The sequence below is a fragment of the Cyanistes caeruleus genome, chromosome 22 (genome assembly GCF_971803275.1).
Source record: "Cyanistes caeruleus chromosome 22, bCyaCae1.hap1.1, whole genome shotgun sequence".
In the NCBI taxonomy this organism is placed as follows: domain Eukaryota; kingdom Metazoa; phylum Chordata; class Aves; order Passeriformes; family Paridae; genus Cyanistes; species Cyanistes caeruleus.
The window spans coordinates 4,653,825-4,674,712 of record NC_141722.1 but is presented as its reverse complement, the minus strand read 5'-3'; the positions used below and the strand labels follow the sequence as shown (position 1 = coordinate 4,674,712).

At 45.7% G+C, this 20,888-nt stretch overlaps 1 protein-coding gene across 2 annotated transcripts; it reads right to left on the bottom strand.

The window, feature by feature from the left end:
* Positions 1-7,934: 7,934 nt before the first annotated feature.
* On the bottom strand, positions 7,935-20,659 carry TTC34 (tetratricopeptide repeat domain 34). Of its 2 annotated transcripts, none has more exons than XM_086860385.1 (8): positions 20,358-20,659; positions 18,280-19,862; positions 17,951-18,176; positions 16,144-16,336; positions 14,576-14,742; positions 13,867-14,131; positions 13,355-13,569; positions 7,935-8,515 (listed from the first exon to the last, which is right to left on the bottom strand). In XM_086860385.1, exons 2-8 carry the CDS (start codon positions 19,806-19,808, stop codon positions 7,997-7,999), a joined length of 3,114 nt encoding a protein of 1,037 aa, XP_086716511.1. In that variant the 5' UTR covers positions 19,809-19,862; positions 20,358-20,659; the 3' UTR covers positions 7,935-7,996. The 2 variants fall into 2 exon arrangements, with proteins under 2 accessions (XP_086716511.1, XP_086716510.1); XM_086860384.1 differs by having other exon boundaries at positions 18,280-19,885; positions 20,358-20,532.
* Between the last annotated feature and the right edge of the window lie 229 nt (positions 20,660-20,888).

Here is a 20,888-nt window from a genome sequence, read left to right as displayed (position 1 = left end):
TCTCTGAGTTTCTGGATGCATTCAGTGCAAAGACAAGCAGGTAAAAAGGTGAAGGTGTCTTACCTGGCTCTTGTGGAGGAGGTTTTTCAGCTGCAGAGGTCCCTCAAGCAGTTTCTGGGGTGGAACTGGACTGTTTGTGTTTTCTGTCAGTCAGAAATAAATGTTTATCCATGTTCCCAGCACTGATCCCCTTCCAGGCTCTCCCCAGGAATGGTCTTTGTAAAGTTCTATGCCCAAATCTCCCTCTCTCTCCCTCTCTCACATGTAGGTGGCTCCCAATGCCCAATGAATTAAATGCTCTTCTCTGAGACTTCTCAGGGATTAACCCCTTCCAACATGTCTGAAACCACTTGGTTTTATGTCTAGACTGGAAAATAGGTTGTGTAGCAGGGCTGCCTTTAAGAGGACAAGGTGATTTCCTAGCTTCTCAGCATTTGGAGAATTCACTTCTCTTACAGTAATTAATTCTTAGGAAAGTTCTCATTTTCCATGAGGTGTGTTACCTTTTTCCTCAAGATGTTTTTTGAGACTTCTGGAATGCAGTGCCTCAGTCTCACACTTATTTTCAGTATTGTAATTATTGTAATTATTATGTATTTTAATTATATCCTTAATGAATATAAGTCTTCAAAATTATATGTACATGAGTTGAGAAGTACAAAAGTATATTTTGGCATTGCTTTGCTGTATAGGAAGACAGATTCCAAACAAAATAAATCTCAGATATTTTACCTTAAATTATTTTCAAGTTTCAGCTGTTCCAGTGTACTTTTTTTAAAAATGGCAAGGAGATAATCCTTGTTTCCAAGGAAAGCTGTTCAGACCAGTTGAGAAATTAGAGTATATAATCCTAGTCCTGTATTTAAACACCAGGCACATGATATTTCATACAACACAGAAGTCTAAGCCATAAAATCCTCTTCAATAAATTTTTACACTTGGTTTCAGCAAGACTGTGAAATCCTGGATTATTAGAATGTTTGTATATATGCTCAGCTTTCAGTAAACTTCCCATTTTCACGCAGCACTTATCCTTTTCTTGAATTCCCACTGGCAATTAGGATGCTGTGAAGGAAATCAGGCGCTTGGCATCCTTCAGCCTGACAGCTGAACTTGCACCATGAATGGACAATTGGAGTGTGAGAGGTGGTTGTGGTAGGAGCAGGAGCTGGACAAGGGGAGGCAGTCTGGTCAGATCTTTCATGTAACAGCTGCTGAAGGTGCCCCAAATCCCAGAATCCCAGGATGGTTTGGGTTGGAAGGGCCCTCTGGACATCCCAAGTCCTACCCTCTGCCAAGGCAGGGTCATCTAGAGCAGGTGACACAGGAGAGCATCCAGGTAGGTTTGGAATTCTCCAGAGAGGGAGACTCCACACCCTCCCTAGGAAGCTTTTCCAGAGCTCTGCCACCTCCATGGAAAAGTTTTTTGGGTTTTTTTCCTGAGGTGGAACTTGTGTTTTATTTTATGTCCATCACTCCTTGAATTTAGGATTAAGAATGGCCACTGGCTCTTTGGGTGAAGAGAGGTGCATGGGTGCCCACAGAGGAGGGTTTGGGTTCCAGGTGTACCTCTGGTTGGAATTTCCCATCAGGGACAGTCAGTTCCCTTTGGAATGACCAGCTCTGGGTGGTTCCTTGTGCAGCAAAGCCTCTGGGGCTCACAGTCAGGCAGGGTCAGGCCTGCACAGGGTTTCTGAATGTCTTTATAATTTCTCAAGCCTTGTCAAAGGCAAACACTGAGCCTGCATTGAGGCTGGATCCCCCACGGGATGCCCGGGAGATTTCCTCGTCCCTGATGAAGGTCCCTGCCAGGGCAACTGTGCCAACACCCAGGTGGGTGTCGGGCACAGAGCAGGTGGTGAACTCCAGCAGCAGCACTGGCTGGGGACAGGTGCTGGGGATGGAGACAGAGACAGGGGCTAGGGACAATGTGCAGCTCCCTTACAAGAATGGAAAATGTACAAATAATGTCATCTTCAAAGTTCCGTGTACCTGGAACTAAGAGGTACTGACAAGCATCTTAAAGAGAGAATTATCCCCATTTTACAAATGAAAGGGAGTCACACAGAGAATCAAAGTCAGAATTGGATTAATAGACATTGATGCCAGAGCAGCTATTATGTCTTGTCTGGCATCAGGCAGAACAGAGTGGAGAATTTCACACAGATTTCTCCATGAAATCCCTAATTTCTGTTTGGGCTGAGGAAAAGACCTCCAGAGCTGACACAAAGACACTGCACCATCTTCAAGTGAGTTGCTTGTGGGGCACTACTGGAAGTTCACATCATATCCCAATATATTTTTTTCTACTGCCTCAGCTAATTTCCAAGGCTGGGCAGGGTGCTGGATAATCTTATCTAGGACCCCATTCCCATGGAAGTTTGGCTCACATGATCTTTCGATGTCCCTTCCAACCTGGGCTGTTCTATAATCCTGTGAAAAGGTTTTTTATATTGGAACTGATGTGTGTGCTTAAAAGTTTTCTTGGGGACCTAAAAAGGTCTTGGGGACCAAATCCAGCACCAGTGAGAGTGAATGTTCCCAGCTTCCCTGCTGAGAATGATTTGGATCTTTCCAAATGACAGTCTATTCTGAACTGTCAGTTCTGTGGCATTTTCCTCTACATCTGTGCTTGATGTGTGATTATCCTGAAGTTCATCAGGCAGGTTTATTAGGAGACTTAATTGGATTGCATTAACTGGCATTTAAGCCATCCAAGCCATTTGAGAATGCAATCAATTAAAACATCCAAACACATTAATGGTGTGGACACAGGGCAATTTATATAGATGGCTAATTACCTGTTTACTTCAGGAAGCAGATCAAGAATGGCCAAATGATGCTTGAGAAGAAAAGAAAACTGCAAAAATCCTGTTGGCAAGGCTGCAAAAATTAGCACATGACAAAGTATAATTGTTTCCATTGTTAAAGTCTACAGTTAGAGAATAAACCCTACACCATGACAGGTACTCAGAGGTGTTTGAAATGATTTCAGATTTGAATGTGACTTCCGGAGAACAGACTGAGCACATTACCAGTGCTGGAATGTCTTATAATGGCACATCTGAGGTTTCTAAGCAATCAAGAAGCTCTCTGAGATGGTCATTTCAAGTGGGGAAATGCTAATCCCTGTCAGTTTTATATTTCATCCACTACTGATCTTGATCTGAGACTGGGATTATGTGGGCACTCCAGGTCCTTCACCCTGGGTGACTCTGAAGGAAGTGATTTTGGTGTGGCAGCACCCATCTGGAGATGAAAGCACAGCTGAAGGGTGTAACTAAATGAAAACCAGGGTGGAATGGAATCATTACCACCCTCCTGTGCTTCCTGCTTCCTCCTACAATCTCCCCCACCAGCTTTACAGCTAATTTTTTTCATTTACTGGTGCAATTCAAGAATGAGGTATGCATACTGATTATCACCTACTGCTCTTAATTTCCTTTATTGTCCAGGGGGAAATTCCTATTCTCATTTATTTTCTACAACTCCTGGCTTTTTGGGGTTGTGTTGGGAACATACAAACACAAAAATGATCAGGTTGGGTGGTGACACACCTAAAGCCACAGCTGCTCTGGCACAGAACAAGTCCCCAGTGGCTCTCAGGGACACAAGGGAGCCTTGCCAATGTTTAGAGCAGGTCATGGCCATGCATCTTGCACTCGACTTTGGAAGTGAATTAATTGAAAATTACCTGGTTGCACACATCTTAGAGGTGAAGGTTCCACGCCTGTATTGAGCTGTGGGACCAAGAGGGTTGGTGGCACCAGGCTGTGACTTCAGGGAGGGCCAGGATAGAAGCTGTTTTCTCACTTTTCCCAATTGCTGGTTCATTAATGAGGAACGAAAACCAGCATCACTGTGAACATGAGTGGTTTCCACTCTCTGCTGGCATCTTTAGGACTGGCTCATGTTCTCCAGCCTCCCATTTGGGGTGGAAATTTGTTCCCCACTCGTCCTCAAACATCCTCAGCTGATGAGAACTACAACCAGCAATATTAACTATGTTTGTTTTCTGCCCTCCAGGCACTTCTGGGAGCCAATAAACCACAGCTCCTGTGCTCAGGGGTGTCTGTGCACATCTGTGGGCAGGTGCAGTCTCTACAGAATTTACAGAACATGGATATGGAAAAGTCATTCCTGAAATGTGCAGCAGGAGGAGGACGGGAAAGAGCTTCCTGAATCCCACAGCTTTGGAATGCTGTGCCTCCTAGATAATGAACCGCTTTTCTTAAGGTGCTGCTGAGCAATGGCTGAGTGAAGCAGCAGATCCCAGCACAGACCAGTGTGGCTGAAATCCAACTGAAGCAGCCAAGGCTCCAAAGGCAGGCTCCAATGCCAGTGATAATTTCATGTATCACATTAAATTTCTAGTGACAGCGACTCCTTGGAGCCCTGGCAAATTGGAAACTGCTGGATGCAGCAGCAGCACAAGAATAACAGTTAATCTTCTGCAGGGGCATGATGGTAAAAGAAATGGCTTTTAGATTAGCTGTCATTAGAGTGAAACATCTACCCCTGCAAGCTAAGGGGACTGTCCTCACTTGGGCACAAAGAAGCTCATTAAATTCCTGGGTTTGTACAGCTCTGATCCAGAGCCACACTTCCACCACACTCTGAAGCTGGGAAGCACAATGACTTGAGCTAAAAGGAAGGAAGATGAATTCCCTGGAGATGTGTCAGCTTCCAAAGCAGCTGCAGAAGTTGGTTCATGTGTTTAGATTCCCTTAGTACCTGGGAGCACACAGCGAAGTGAAATAGGAAAAATTAATGGGAGTGATGGGGTTTAAAAGGAAATTAAACCTTCTAAGATGACAAAAGCTCAAAGTTGAGCTCTGCCTGAACTCTGAGCATAAGTTTCCAGTGGAATATTTAATTTCAAACACTGCCATTATTTCTAAGCTGTTCTTTGCCTGCTGGACTGCAGAACATGAGGTCAGGAAACTTCCCTTGTCTAACTATTTGTGATGCAAATATTCTCACATCTGATTTTCCTTTCACATACTTAGAAGGAATGTTGAATACTTTAGAGGGGCAAGCCTGGCAGGACAACTGTTTGTACAGGAACACTCTCAACCATGATTTCAGTTTTCTTGCATTGTTCATTACTTAGTGATGATGTGCAACATGGTTATTAAGGTTGCAGAATACTTTAAAGGAACAAAATTTATGGAGAGAAAAATAAATGGTTGGTAGTGTCTGTATAGAGCTCATAGGTGAATAAACTGTAGATATTTAAGCTGTAATTAATTAATGACTGCAGCTTTGAGCTGGATTACAAACAGGTATCCAGTTTCATCTTTTATTAGGCCTTATTTTCTTCTTGATTGCATTAATCTTGATTAATGTAAATATATTTGAATTGAATATATTTGAATTCTTCTTGTGTGACATTTGGAGCAGAATTCCTTGAGGGTATGTCCTACGGCACATTGTACCAGGAGCAATAAAGTTCCTTTTCTAATTCAGCCTTGGGCTGCTCACACAGTGAGGAAAGGGTCTCAAAGCAGTGGGAAACAGCTCCACAATCCCCATGAATTACAGCTTAACATTAAAGAAAGGCACAGAAATGATTGCTGCAGGATTTTCAGCCAGATTCTTTAAACCAGAAGCAGAACTGAATTAATTAATTAATTAATTCAAAGAAAATGGCTTTTATATACTATACAATTATGGAGTGGTTTGGGCTGGGAGGGACCTTAAAGCTCACCTGGTTTCACCCCTGCCATGGGCAGGGACACCTCCCACTATCCCAGCTTGCTACAAGCCCTCTCCTAGAAATTGGTTGGAAGAGTAAGAACAAAATAGAGAATTAAAGAATAAATTAGAAGCTTTAGCACAGGCAAAGGACTTTAGTGGGCACAGACAGAGGACAATGAAAATAAAAGAAACTAATGAAAATGCTGATGAGAAGAGTCAGGAGCTTCTGGGAGAAGCAGCCATTCCTCAAGGCTATGAGGAATAGGCAGTTACCTGAAACGGAATTTTTTTCAGAATAACTCTCTAGCAGTCTTGCAGGGATGCCTGCAGTCCTTATTTTTAAAGAAAAATATTTCTTTGGGAGCAATAAATGCATTCTGTCCGGGAGAATACATTGCTTAACAAAAAGAACAGGCCAAAATACCCCAAACTTCCAGACTAATGGAGGGAATATTACCCTGGGAGCAGGACAACTGGATTGTCTTCCCAGTGCGTTCCATGGTCTGAAAAAAGTGAGATATCATGTTTTCACATAATAGAAAGACTCCCAGAAAAAATTCCAAATCCCTAAACATCAACTTCTCAAAAATTTTTCAAGACACAGAGAATTTCCAGTCTGTTGGTTATTACTTGAAGGAAAACATTACCAATTTTTTTTTTCGAAGCTTGCAAATGGAGCCAACAATTGTTTAAAAATATAATTTCATTCTTGGAAAGAAGCTCTCCTGCAGCATCTTGATGCCCATTAGGGGGAAAAAATCCTCATCAGTGTCACTAAGATTAAAATCAAATTTGAAGGGCAAGAAGCCCAGTCTTACCTGCGCTCTTAGGGCAGAAAAAAGTAGCATGCAGAGAAAAGAAAAAGATGGAAAGTTCCAGGTGGTATCATTGCTATGGGTTGATCCCATGGCTGCTGAATGAAGTTCTACCCTGGAATGTTGACTTTGAGACAACAGCAGCAGAACAAAAAAGAAAATGCTCCTTCTTCTCTTTTATCCTAATCAAAGAAGCAGAGCAGTTCTCAGCTTTGCTTTAATCTTTGTTTTCAGCAGTAGTTTCTGTTTTTCTCCACCATTATATTATCACACTCCAAAAACATTGGTACTACTCCTTTGGAACAGCCAAAACAAAGAAAGGAGCTGCTGCCCTGGGCCCCATCTAGGGTTCTTTCTGCTTCTGGACTGAGCTGAGGGCTCCCATCACTCAGGTGAATCCCTAGGGATGTCCCAGCACTGCCTCTGGGGTACCCCAAGTCCACCTGAAAGCTGGAAAACAGGCACATGACAGCAGGACAAGTCCTCCTGGGCTGACTCCATGCTGTCCAGCAGGGAGGAGGAGGAAGGAATGCTGCAGCAGTGGGAGAAATCCCATCTTGGATGCTGCCTCTGGCCTCCTGCTTGTGCATCACCATTTCTGGATGAGCTACAGGGCTGGCTATGGGGCTTGAACACCCAGGAGTATGAGGGATGAGAACCAGCAGCTCTGGCAGACACCCCAATGGAGAGATGATCCCTGATATCTGCCGTGACAAAGGGAGACACTGGATCTGGGAATCCAAGGTGAAGCCTGGAATGAAGCTGCTCATGTGCCCTGGATATCAGGGCAGGAGTCCCTGGAGTGGATGTTTGATCTCTGTTGAGTCTCACCCTTCACCTGATCTGTTATTTCACTGTTCCCTGGGGCAGTAGAACAGTTTGTTTGGCATTTGTGCTGCCCCATCCCTGATATTGGTGCTGATCCTGGCAAATGCACTGCATTCCCACCAGGGCAGATCCTTTATCCAGAAGTGGGGCAGGAGAGGAGTGTAACACAAATGGGCCTTCACAAAAATGTAACAAGAGTTAGTTTTGACTGATACTTTTGACTGACCCATAAAAATAAGGCAAATTGATTGAACAGTACGTGTTAGAGCTTATCAAATACCAGCTAGGAAATGTGTGATTATTATTCATGAGCTGCAAGGGATTTGACTGTTTTCCTTCAGTAGGACTGGAACCCCTGTGCTAGAATTCATTGTTTAGCCAGAAAAAAAATACTTTTCTCACAATGGGGAGTTTACATAATCCACAGTAATTTTAAGGAATGCTGCAATTTGCTTATTTTCCTTGTTGCTTTCTTGGTCAGTTTTGTTTTGCTGCCTCAAACTTTCTACTCCTAATTCTGCTGTCCCATGTTCAGTGTCATGTCTGTTGCATATTTATCATGAGCTTCTCATCATTCTCATCTTTCTCATCTTTTCTTCATTCTTGCAGCCTCCCAGAAAGCAATCAGAGTGAAAAATCCCCAAACAGAGAAATCAATGTATGCTACAGCTTGATGCCTCTATTTTGAGTCTTGCTTTCAGCTTCCGGAGCTCAGCACTTTTATCAATTTTAAGCCCATAGTCTATGATTTTCCAGGCCTCTTCGTAACACTGCTTTTCAAAGTTAAATTGTGCAATTTTGTGAAATGTTTTGGTTAAAGATTCCCTGCCAGGGCAGTCAGTGATGGTGTCCAGGGCCAGGGGCTCGTCCAGCTGCAGAGCCTCTATGTAGTGCTGCACTGCTGCCTCCTCCTGAGCCAGGGCCAGCAGCAGGAAGCCCTGGCAGCAGTGGTCCCCAGCCCGTGTTTTTGGGCTGTTACAGCCGTGTACCTGGGTCACTTTTTCCATGTCTTTCAGAGCTTTTTCATATTTTTTCAGGTGCATGAGGCAGGCAGCTCTGCGCCGCAGGTACCTGGGGCTGTACTGGCTGGCCAGTACAGCCAGGCTGTGGTAGCCCAGAGCCTGCTCATGGTGATGGCCTTTCATCAGCACCTTCCCTTCCTGGGCTGCTGCCTGTGGGGACAGAGGTAATCCATATTAGTTAATAAAGGGAAAAAAAAAGGGGAATATCTAGTCTGGACTGGTCATAGACACAAACACTAAGAAATCTTAGTTATTTTATCAAATGTTGGAATTGCATCTAGCTGGAGAACTAGTAACTGATGTATTTTTACATACAGATAAGATATAAAACTCTTGGCTCACTGGGCACTTGCTGTTATCTCTGAAGTCCTTTGTTTCTGCATGTCTGTCAGAATTTCTTCTGAATTTGCTTACATTCCTTAGGAATGATGAACAAAAAAGCTGCCTGGACCAACGTCCCAGGTGCTGGCCCACAAGTGCAAGGATCAAAAATGAATTTTTTTGGCTCTACTGGAGCTTACCTAAGCTGTAGGGGAAAAAAACAAAAAGGACCAACTGATGGCTCTGCTAATTGTTAATCCTGAGTGCAATTTGAACTCTCTGCCCTCATCTGAAGGGAAAAATCAACAAGGAAATAGAGAAAGCTGAAAAAGCCACAGAATTTTTAGGTTCATGGAGGTCAATAAAGAAAACTCCATTAGAGCTATTTGCCTTAAATACATTTCTCATCATTCCCCTTTATTGGTAATAAATAAAGCTTTTAACATGCTGCAGCTGAGTGAATATTCAAGTTATAAACAAGGCTGACATCAGCAGCTGAGGGCTTACAAAAGGCTGGGCCAAACTAGCTGAGGCTTCAAGCAAAGGATAAATGTTTCCACCCTCCTCTTTTCATGGGGTAACTCTTGCTTGTGGATGCAGAAATCTAGTTAGCCCAGCCACTGTCTCAGTAGCCTCACTTGGCAGCCAGTCAGGTCCTCCAGTTTCTTTGTGTGCCCCTTTTATTTTGGCTGACTGAGGTTAGAACTGATTGCTGTCTGCCAGGACTGAGGAAAACAGGTTCTGCAGGAAGAGGATCAATACTGCAGGGCAAGTCCCAGCACCTCATCTGAGAGCAGTGGCATGAAATAATTTACCCTTTCCTCATGGTTTATGAAGAATTCTGCCCCAGTTATTTCATTATTATGCACATAATACATATATATATATTGCTTGACATAGTCATATTTATTAAGGACTCTCTCAGCTTCCACACAGAAAAATAGCAGTAGGACCTCTCCCCAGATTGTGTCAACCCCTCACTTTAACAATTCTGGCCATAAAATTTCAGGCAACCTGTCCAAACCCATCTCAAATGTCTTGTGTGTATTTAAAGAGCAGCACATTTACTTTGTCCTTTGAAATGTTTTTAAGACAACTCCTCAATGCAAGTGTCCCCTCAGTGGCAGGAATTTAACAAAGGATCCAGGTGGAATTGTAGCTGTGTGAGGAGCATCATGGGAAAAGAAGTTTTCTTTTCCCCCTAGAAATTCCAGAGTTCTGGATCACATTGTTCCAAGGAACGCAGTGCAGTTCCTCAAGATAGCTTGTGTTTGTGTAGTTAAATTGTCATTTTCACCCTCTAAGGTGCATTTGTTGTCTCAGAGGCAGAAGAAAACACAATTGTTGTTGTGGTGCTGAATGCTGAATCTGATGCTGGAGGTTTCAGTGCTCTAATCTGGGGCATTTGGGGTTATTGCACCACAGGCAATATTGCATTTATTCACTGAGCCACTGCTTTGACTCCTTCACATTTCCCTGAGAGTCCCCTAAATCAAGCCATGTGATTCTGCCTTTCCTGCCCCACTCAGAGGAAAAAATCCCATCTGAAAGTAAAGGATTCCCTTTCACCCTTGGTGGTGGAGCAAGGCTGGGTAGATGGATTCTGGATTCTCTTTCAGCTCTGACTTAAGGGACCTGAGCTGGGACATTTTTGGTGTATAACAGGACAGGATTAATCAGCAACTTTAACATTATCTCCTAACAGAGATAAAGGTGAAAACCAGGCTCGGGGAAAGAAGGCAAAGAAAGCCAGAAGGACATAACGCAGCTGAGTTCAGCTGCTCCCTGCATGTGGCCTTGGAGGAGCATTTTTGTCATCAGCCTCATTGCAGGTGACCTGGAAGGACAGGAAAATCTGTGGAGTGCATTCCAGGGGAACTTGAGTCCAAATTGTCACTAAAAGTTTGATTTTGGCTTCCAGATTGAAATCACGTGCCACCTGGAAAGGGCCATAAGTGGATTCCTGGATTAGGTCTCTGTAACCCTTTTTTCCATCTATTCACCTCACTGAGTGTAAAGGACTGAATATACACGTATTTTTGTGACATTTTTGGTTCCAGTCCCTAGGGACCAATATTATGATATGTCTACGACTTAATTCCTTAGAAAGAAGGAGTGAGGAGTTTGCTGGACATGGAATTATGGCCAAGGGTTAGTCCCTGAACAGTAAAACCCAGCAGATGCAAAGATAAACTCTGAGCTTTGGGAGAGGGTTGGGTGTTCCCAGAAGAGTTTGGAGCAAGTGTTTCCTTCTCCACCTGCATGTGCCATGAAGGGCATATGGAATGGCAACTTCACCTAATTCTGGCACAGACCATGTAGTTTTGGAGACCTTTTTTGTAGGACTCTGGATATCCACAGAAGCTACAGTCCTGAGGATCTGTGCGAGGGCTTGGGAATCAGTCGTGCATTTACCCCTGACTTAGGAAAGCCAAGGGTTGAAGCTGCATGAGCAGCAAGCAAACTCCCTTCCTCTGACCTTTTGGAGCTTAATAAATCTTTCAGATTCCTATTCCCATGGGGCTCTCCCAGTTGTTTACAAATTTCTCAGCATGGGACCCCTTCAACTATAAATAATGGGAGAATTTTATTGCTTTGTTTTCCATGAAAATAAAAGAGTACATCAAGGAGCTCTCTCCTTCCTCCACCCTTTCCTATTCAGCTTATGGAGAGCTATTTTTACCTCTTCAGACCTGGCTCCAGGGTAATGATGGCACATTTTTAAGGTGCCTATAATTCTAAATACTCAAAAAAAAAAAAAGTGGCAGAAATGCTTTTGTGCTGAAGTGCTGAGACTGGGTGTGAACTCTGAACTCTTCTTTTTCTACCTGGGAAATTCAGGAACAAAACAAACTCCTCCCAGGGTAGGAACCCTGGCAAAGCCAGGCCATCATTGGGAATTTTAGCACTAATTCTGTCTGTAAGCTTTTTAAACTTTGCTTTTACTGAGATCTTCCTTTCACAAACCAGAATAACCTTGCAGACAAAAGGAAGTACTGTTGGGAAATCCTTTGAGACGCTGGGCAGGTGGATGAAACAATTCCTTCCCCACCCAAGAGAGCACACATTCTTCCCCTGGTCGCAAAATACATCTAAAACCCCCCAGGTGCCTGAGTTTGAACATTTACTAGTTGAACAAAAGCACAAGATGAAAGAGAGCAATGTTTTCTTTTTAAACTTCCAACACTGGTATTGGGTTCAGTTTTGAAATCAGCCCAGTCACACCTCTTGTCTCAACCAGAGGAATCTCTCATGATAAATAAGCCACAGTAAGGGGTTTTATTTCAGACACAGCTGCCAAAGAGAGACAAAAATAAGTTTCTTTCCCATCTTAAAGGCTTCACTCACCTGTGGCACCAGTGGGTTCTCACACATCAGTGCAGTGTAAGTGATACAAATGTTAGTTTGTTTTTTTCTTCTCATTTTTCTTATTGACAGCAAAGAAAATCCCTCCTGTGTTGACTTGGGAAGCAGCATGGATGGACTGGGCTGTGAGACCCCCACAGAAGGAGTGATGTGGCAGCAGGAGAAATTCAGCTGTAAAATGTGTCTTCATTTACAGACACCTCCTTAGGGCCCCCCTAGGCACAGTCTCAATTGTTTCTTTATCAGCTTCCTAAAGTGGAAGATTGCAAATTGCTTCTGAAATCTTCCAACTCTTCCCCCTAAGACTGAACTTTTTACATTTAGAAGAGAGGGGCTCTTTTCTTTGTAATGGGGCATGTCGGGGGACTGGTAAATTAATACTTGTTTACTTATATACTCCTGCTGTTCCGTTCAAATACATTCCAAGGGCTCCTCTTTCTGCATTAAGGATATCAGCATGTTGTTTGTTCTATAACCTGGGAGAGAGCATAACAATATAGCTTCTCACCAGGGTGCACACCAGCAACAAATTGAATAAAAGGAAGCAAACTGATTCTCAGAACACAAAGCTTCTGGGTAATCAGAATTGCAGATGCTTGGCTGAGTGTTAAAACTCTTTGCCATCAATCTGACCTTCTCCTGTCTTATTACTGAAGATACTTTCTGGGTGTACTTTGGGGGAGAAACTTGAAAAAATGCTGAACAATAAATACTTGTGGGGAGACCAGAGCTATGTGACAATATTGTGCCAGTTTTAGCTAAGAAAACCTTTCATTTTATAAGAATATGAACATATTAATAATCCTAAATATTGCACAAAGGAGCAAGAAGTATGGAAGCATTTAATGTCACTGAATTGAAATATTCAGTATAATTTTACCAAGAAAATGAACAAAACATGAATCCTCTTTTGCCAGGAGCTATCCATGAGCCCCATGTATCCCACCAGGCTACAACAATTAGAAATGATCTGTTAAATTCCTACCTGCTGCCCCTCACACCCCTTGAATTTCAGTGTGGGCATCACCAGGTCATGTACCAAGGAAACCAAAAAGGAATCCCAAGTGCTCAGATGTGACAATGATGGATTATTAGAGACAGATCAAAGTCACTGCAGTGGAAGAAGTTTGGCTCCAACTCCCTGACCTGGCTGGAGGAAAAGCCAATTTGTGCCCTGTCCATCTGATAAAACTCTTCCTGCACACTTCTCAAGGCAGGGAAAAATCCTTGCAGTCCCAGTTTTGCTTCCCAATTCTTTCCCCACTGAATCCACGGATGTGGCATTAAAAAAAGGGGTGGTACCTGAGCGAGATGCTGCTGTTGCTTGGTGTCTACAAAGTTCAGGAGAAAGGCCAAGTCATTTTCATCTCTCCTTGCCAGGACACTGAGTGGGGCAGCTGCCCCTGCCACATTCCTGTTCTGCAGCTGCAGCACAGCCAAGCGAGCCCTGGCAAAGTCCTCAGCAGGACAGTGACCAAAGGCTTCCTGCAGATGCTTGAGGGCCTCTTGGTGCTTTCCTGTTGGGGAACACCAGCACAAACTCCATTACCGATCCCATGGGGAGAAAGACACTGGGAAACCTCAGCAATGCAGGGTTCAAGGCAGCCAGTCCACATCTAAAGGTGTTAATTATGTCATACCCAGAACCAAAATGTTTTCAGACTTCTCTTGAGAAACACCATCCAGCACTGTCCAGCATTATCCAGCACCACCCAGCCCCATCCAGCAACACTCCTGACATTTAATATTCACTTCTACTCATTTTCTGCTCATTCAGCAGGCCTGACCAGCTGTGTTGAAGGACTGGAACTCACCATTTGCCATCAAAACATCAGTGTAGAAGATGTGATGTGCAGTCCTGCAGATTTTGGTCAGTGCTTTTGCCATCGTGAGAAGGTCCCTGAGAGTTTCTTCTCTCGAAAGGTCTTTGGTGGCCACATGCTTGGTGAGAGTGGCCCTGCCATGCTGGAGGAGCCACTCAGTGACCAACACTTGGGCTTCAGGCTTCAAGGATAGGATTGCTGGGATCACTGCTCCTGCCTCCACCTTCAGTGCTGAGATCAGATCTTGCACTGCCTCCTGTAGAAAAAAACCACAATGGAAAGAAATGGAAGCAATAGTTAAGTATTGGTCATTTGTTCTTTCAGCTGCTTTCTGGTCTCTGCTGAACCATGGAAAAACTTTGCTCTTCTCTGTCCTTATGCTGCAGTTTTTCCATTTTCAAAGCTGATAGGAGATAATAAAGGCAGGTTTGAATGAGTGTTTGCTAAGTGTTTTAAACGCCTTGGGTTATCACAGAAAATAACGGCCAAGGTTTAGTCTTCCTGTCTCTAGGCTTGGAAAAGAAAATCAGTAACCTCAAGTGGGCTGCTTATACACTCTGGGCAAACCCAGAGCCTTTCACTGCCCAAATTCTGTGAGAAACTTCTGATTCCACTGATTCCACAACAAATTCTGTGATACTTTACACTCATATTTTTCAATACCCTCAGGAAAATCAGCAAAGCCCCACATGGACAGTACCTTCTGCTGCCTCAGAGCAAGGTGAATGAACCCTCGGCCACTCAGAGCTTGCACATTCCTGGGCTCCTTCTTCAGGACTGCATTAAAATCAAAAATTGCAGTTTTCATCTGCCCCAGGCACTCATAGCATCGGGCCCTGGTGAGGAGGCAATCCTCAGCATAACCACCTGGAAGACAGGGATGCAGCCATGGTTACTGCAAGGATACCTACAGGAAGCTACAAAAAAGCTCCACTTGGCTTGAGGATACCTCAGGATGAAGTACAATGAGAGTTTGCTGAAGTGGAAGTTTCCATTATTTTTGTTGCAAGTGGAATTCCTACTATGTGTGATCAGCCATGAGTTGAAAAGAAAAAAGAATCTGTGTCAGGTTGGAGTAGGAGAAGCACGAATGAGAGGAGAAAGCACTAAGAGGGAGATTTGTGACTATGTGTGAGTGGAGGCATGAAGCCATTTGGCTGTTTTTATAAAGTAGGGTCAGAATCACAGAATAGTTTGGGTTGGAAGGGACCTTAAAGAGTCCCCAACCCCCTGCCACAGGCAGGGAAGGTACACATTGTTTTGGATAAATGAGTTATCCAGATGGAACTGACCAATTCCCTGCCAGAATTAATATGCACTGGGATTTGTGATACTGAGCTGCTTTATTTCCCCTCTGCTTTCACACAAGTGCTGCCCAAATAAACACATAGAGTTGTCAGTGAAAATCCTGGTCCCTCCACTCCCTGCCTACAGAACATTTCTCTCCCTGCCATTCACGTATCACTTCCTTCCAAGGCAATTTCGATAAGGATCTTAACATGCCATGGGTTGAAATCAATAACTGTGGCATCCAATATTGGATGATAAATCATCAGTGCCACTGGAAATATGTTTTCATAGGGAGGTCAGCAAAAGCAGATTCCTGCAGGGATCAGCCAGCAGATAGGCTCCAAGCAATTCCTCTGCAGTAATGAGGCTTTTTCTCCCTCCTGATTTCCTCCAAAACTTCTGTACCAAAGGTTATTATCACTCTGGAGCTCTACCAGTTGGCTTCTCTAAAGACAATATCTATTTCTTAACAAGCATCTGTTTTAGCAGGTGGGGAGCTGATAAGCTGGAATGCATGGGCTGTGAAATAGAACCATCTCCAAGCAATTAACAGGATTTTTATTCCATTTCCACGAGCCAATCCCTCTTCTTCTCAGTGCTGCTGTCATAACATTTGCTCAGAGTGAAAGGCAGATTTCCATACAAACATGGTTTTACTTGGAACAGACCAAAAGCATTTCCATGTCAGCCTGGTGCCTCTCCTGAGGGAAAGCTGGGATAATGAAATGTGTGAGGGGCTGCATTTGTTTCTTTGCACTGGGTGAGGAAAAGGGGCTGATGTTCCTGTAGAACTGAGTTGAACCCATTTCAAGAAATTTAAATTTTATTTCCTTATTGTTTAACTACACCACTTCATGGCCCAGGTGAACCTGCTGTGTCAGCTCTCACCAGGGAGGTGACAGAGGAGATCTGGACATCCCGTCCCACCCACGGGATTTCCCTTAGGAGCAAATCCCCAAGGGCATCCTGGTGTCCTACCTGCAGCAAGGATGGCAAAGGACAGGTGGGCAATGGCCTCTTTGATGGCAGCACCCCCCTGTTTGCCCTTCAGGATGGCCTGGGCTTGCCAGTGGCAGTGGCTTTGTAGCAGTTTTCTGTCCTCATCCTGGAAAATGTCCAGGATTGGCAGGAGGCAGGAGGAGTCTCCAATTCTGATCAGTCTCTTCAGCAGCTTAAGGATGGGAGAGGAAAAGACAGTGGAGAAAACTGAATGAGATGTGAGGTTGTGTGTGAGACCATTGTACCCTTCCCCAGCTTCCCCATCTCTCCCTGGGGCTTCAGCAAGCCCAGGGCCACAAATCTCCTTGATTTATCTCTTCAGCTGGCCCTGGTGTGAATGCAGGTTGGAGAAAACAGGAATTCTTATCTTTCCTCACCACCACTGCAGCGGTGGAAATAATTCAGGGCAAATACCTGGTGCTGCCTGCTTTGTTTTGGGCAGCGTCTGCTCCACATTGGCAGTGGAGTGTTTTTACAAATACAGGATGATTGCCCAAAAAAGAGAATGTTCCTGTGGAACACAAGGGTTCCAGCGACCCTTTTGACTGCAAAATCAAAACCAGTGAATTAATGGAAAATTAAGTAAGTGCTATAACTTATTTTTAGTACTGTTATTGGGAATCTGGGAAAAGCATGGATTCGAACCCACAAACTACTGTCCCCCTGGAAAAGAACCCTGTCTGGTATCTTTGCCTCAACAAGCACTTTTTTTACTGCATTTCCAATGAAAATTAATCAAAAGATGCTTTTTACAGTGCTCAGCAGGGGCTGGATATTCAAATCTGTGCCAGAGAAGCCTGGACAAGAACAAAGTTATCCTGATATACCAGACAGATCCCCTGGACTCATAAATTTCTCTGTTTTATTAATAGATAAAAGTGATTGGCATCTGACAGACAGGTGGGATAAAACATTTTGAAGAGAAATTTTCAGCTGTTCCTTGTAGAACTTGCAGCAGAAGCTGCAGATGGCGATCCAACTTCCAAGGGCAGCACTCTAATGAAGCCATACCCTTCAATAACAGCCTTCCCAAAGGCAGCAGATTATAGTAAACTTACTTTTCGAGGGAGTAGTGATGTGATGACAATAAAACCTTTCTTCTTATCAGTCAGCAGAATTTATATGGCATTTTAAAAAAAAATACAACAGTTCCCTCTGATGGCAGAGCCTGGGAATTCAGTTTTGTAATCCTGAGTAGGAGAACCAACTTGCTGGAATGGCTTTCAGGGTTTCAAGCACAATTTATCAGCATTGGCGAAAGAAAACTGCAGACTGATATTGGAGTTTCTGTGTTTGTGTCTTTCTTCTCCAATGCTTCATTAGGATAACTAGGGGAGTGACACTTGTGCCTTCTTTTCTCTAAGAGAACATTCCCAATCCCATAATGTTGTCCCCAGGGATAGGATGCTCTGCCTGGTTAAAATGCTGAGAAATGCCACAAAAAAGCATGTGAGGAATGAGCTGGATTTAGCTGGGAGTCCTTGTGTGGCCTTTTTGGACACAAATTCCTGTGAATCTATGGTTTTATGGCAATACCAGCCCTGTATTTACACCCCAAAGTTCTGCTAGAGGTTCTGCATGTGGGCTCCAAGTTTCACTGTCATAGCTCTCCCTGTTGCTATTCAGGGAGCTCCTAACAGCAAAGCTTAGTTCTAAAGGGGAAATGCACCAAAACCAAAAACACAGGGATTAATCTGTAATTTCACTGCAGTCTTGGGCAAACCTGGCAAATCAGCTGTTGAGGAGGGAATGATCCCGAGGATGAGGCTTTCCAGGTGCTCCTTACCTGGTTGCCATTGTACACAAAGCCCTTCTTGAGCTGCAGCAGGGCCAGCCTGGCCAGCACAGGAGCTCTCTGGGGGTTCCTGGAGAGGGACAGTGAGAGCATCTTGTGGGCTTCTTCCCCACGGCCCATCTGGTACAAGGCGTCAGCACACAGGATCCGGGATGCCTCATCAGAGCTGTCCAGCTCCACCAAGAGAGAAGCCAGCTGGAAAACCCCAGGGGCATCTCTGGAGGGGAAAAAAACCAACAAAACAAAACACCTTCAAGGTTAGGAATGTGCACAGCCCTGTTTGCTTTTTCTGAAGGGAAATTGAGCTGCCTCCTGGGTACCTCTTCTTCTGGAGCATCATCTGTCCTTCCTCCTGGAGGACCTTCAGCAGTAATCCCCTCTGGTTCCATGGCACATAGGACTTGATGGTGAAGATGGTTTCTTCCAGCTTTAACTGGCAAGCTGTGATATAATCCAGGGCTGTCAAGTAATTACTGCCACCAGAAATGCGGATCAGTCCACGCCCACACAGGGCTTTGATGCAGCTGTTGGGATGTGGGGAATCATGCTCAATGACCCTCTGGAAGTCCTGCAGGGCTCTGTGGTGGTCCTGGGCATGGAGGGAGCAGAAGCCTCGCAGTGCCAGCAGGGTGTTGTGGTAAGTGTTCTGTTCTGCTGCCAGCAGCTGCTCACACATGTCCAGGGCAGCTCTGGGATATCCCTGCAGGAGGTGACAGTCTGCTAGCCGGACACTGAGCTCCCGACTGGACCCTGGGCAGATGTGCAGGAGCAGCTGGATTGTCTGGATGACAGGAGGGAGCAGCTCAGTGCCATGACTGCCCCTGAGCTCAGCCCGAGCACGCACAGCCTTCCTGTATGTGGCAAACTTCCCCTCCAGGGCAGCTCTGGCCTGCTTCTTGATCTTCTCAACCTCACAGGGTGAGAAAAGCTCTTCAAAGCATTTCATTGCCAGGGCAGGGTCTGCTGCAAAGGCTGCTGCTAAATCCTGCATCATTTCCTGCATCCATCCACCCAGGAAGAAATAGCCGGCAGCTCGTTCCAGGCGCAGAACCAGAACATCCTCACCTCTGAGATTCTCAGCTGAGAAGCCCTCAAGGGCCTTGGTGCAAACAGCCACACACTCTTGAAATTCACCTGTTTTTAGGAGGTGAGCTGCTTGTGCCCTGCACACCCAGGTGTGCCCTGGTGCTACCGCAGCCAGGAAGCTGTAGCAGTCACCCAGCCACTGCTCTGAGGACCTGCAGCCTGGGCTTTCCTCCTGGCATGTGGAGAGGTGATCAGAGAAAGCCTGGATGACCTGGGGCAGGTGCTCCCTTTGCCTGTCATACACGTAGGCCACTGCCTCAGTTTGATGCAGCACAAAGGCTTGGACATAATCCATGATTCCCTTCCCAACCTGTGTCCCTGAGAGCACCTGTGCCAGCGCCCTCAGCAGCAGCAGCTCCATGGAATCCCTTGGATTAGCTTCCAGCAGGAGATTGCATTTGCTCACCACCTCCTCTGAGCACCCTCGCTGGAGCAGGGCCTCCAGCTTGTACACCAAGGCCACCACATTGTTTGGGATCAGGGTGGAGAGGAAAATTGCAGCTATTCCCACGCTGAGGGACACCACAGCCAGGTTCCTGCTCTGGATCTTGGGGATCTGACACTTGCCTTTGCACCAGGCCTCCAGGGTGGCCACCACTTGCTCCCACAGCCCACGGGCCATGGAGCTCACTCTCTGCACTGCTGTGGGGCCACAGCAGCTGAAGGCAGCCAGGTAAAAAGCGGTGGCTGCTGGAAATTCCTGCTGGGAGAGGCGCTCATCCCCTTCCCCACAGAGCAGGGTGGCAAGGTCCTCGGGTAACATTTCCTGTGCTTGGGCCTTCACCAAGCGGCATCAGGGGCAGAATGCGGATGGGGCCTGTGAAACAGAAATGAGCAAACCTGTGGAGCACAGGTTTGACAGAAAATCAGCAGTGAGGGGCTGTGGAAAAGAGCTTTCACAGAAAATCAGCCATGAGGGGCTGCAGAGAACAGGCTTGAGAGGAAATCAGCAATGGGGGACCATGGAGCAGAGTTTTAGCAGAAAATCAGCCACAAGGAGCTCTGGAACACAAGTTTTTCTGCTTGGAGGGAGCAGCTTTTAAAACGCCAGATATCATCAAGCCCACTTGCTGTGAAAAGCCAGGGTTTGGTCACTGCCAGGTTTCTGGGAGAGTAAAGCCATGCGGAGAAACATCACAGAGGTTCACAGTGCCCAGGCAGGTTGGAAAGCATCCACACCCCCGGTCAGCGTTCCCTGGCCATGGAATGAGGCTGGGACACCCATCTGATGAATCTTTAATCATCAGTGTCGCTGCTGGTGGGGGACATGGAGGAGTCAGAGCCACGCTTGGATGCCTCACCCACCCCTTACCTTTTCCCTGGAGAAAGGAGAAAATCCACTTTTCCACCCAGTGGAAAGGACGAGGCTGCTGCCCCTCATCCCGCACACCTGGGCCCGGCCCTGGCGGTGCGGGCGGAGCGCGGATACCTGAGAGGACACGAGCCCGGGGCTGGGGCGGATGGGACGGGAGGGATGGAGGAAAGGCAGGAGAATAGGAGGGAGGGAGAACAGGGCAGGAGCGGGCGCTGTGTTGCCTGGAGACCGCAAACACAGCACGGTCCGGCTGTCCTGCGGGGCGGGCACTGGGACCGTGCCTGTGCTTCTCCCTCCTTATCCCGTGGGACCGGGCGGGATGCTCGGGCCATGGCCACGGCAAGGATCCTCCTCATCTGACAGAAATGATTCCTCACCTTGGGGAAAGGATCCCACTCCCTCTGGGAAAAGAATCCTCCTCACCTTGGGGAAAGGATCCTCCTCACTTCGGGGATAGGTTTCCCCTCACTTTGGAGAAGGGATCCCCATCACCTTCAGGAAACTAACCCAGGTCATGACCCTCAGCAG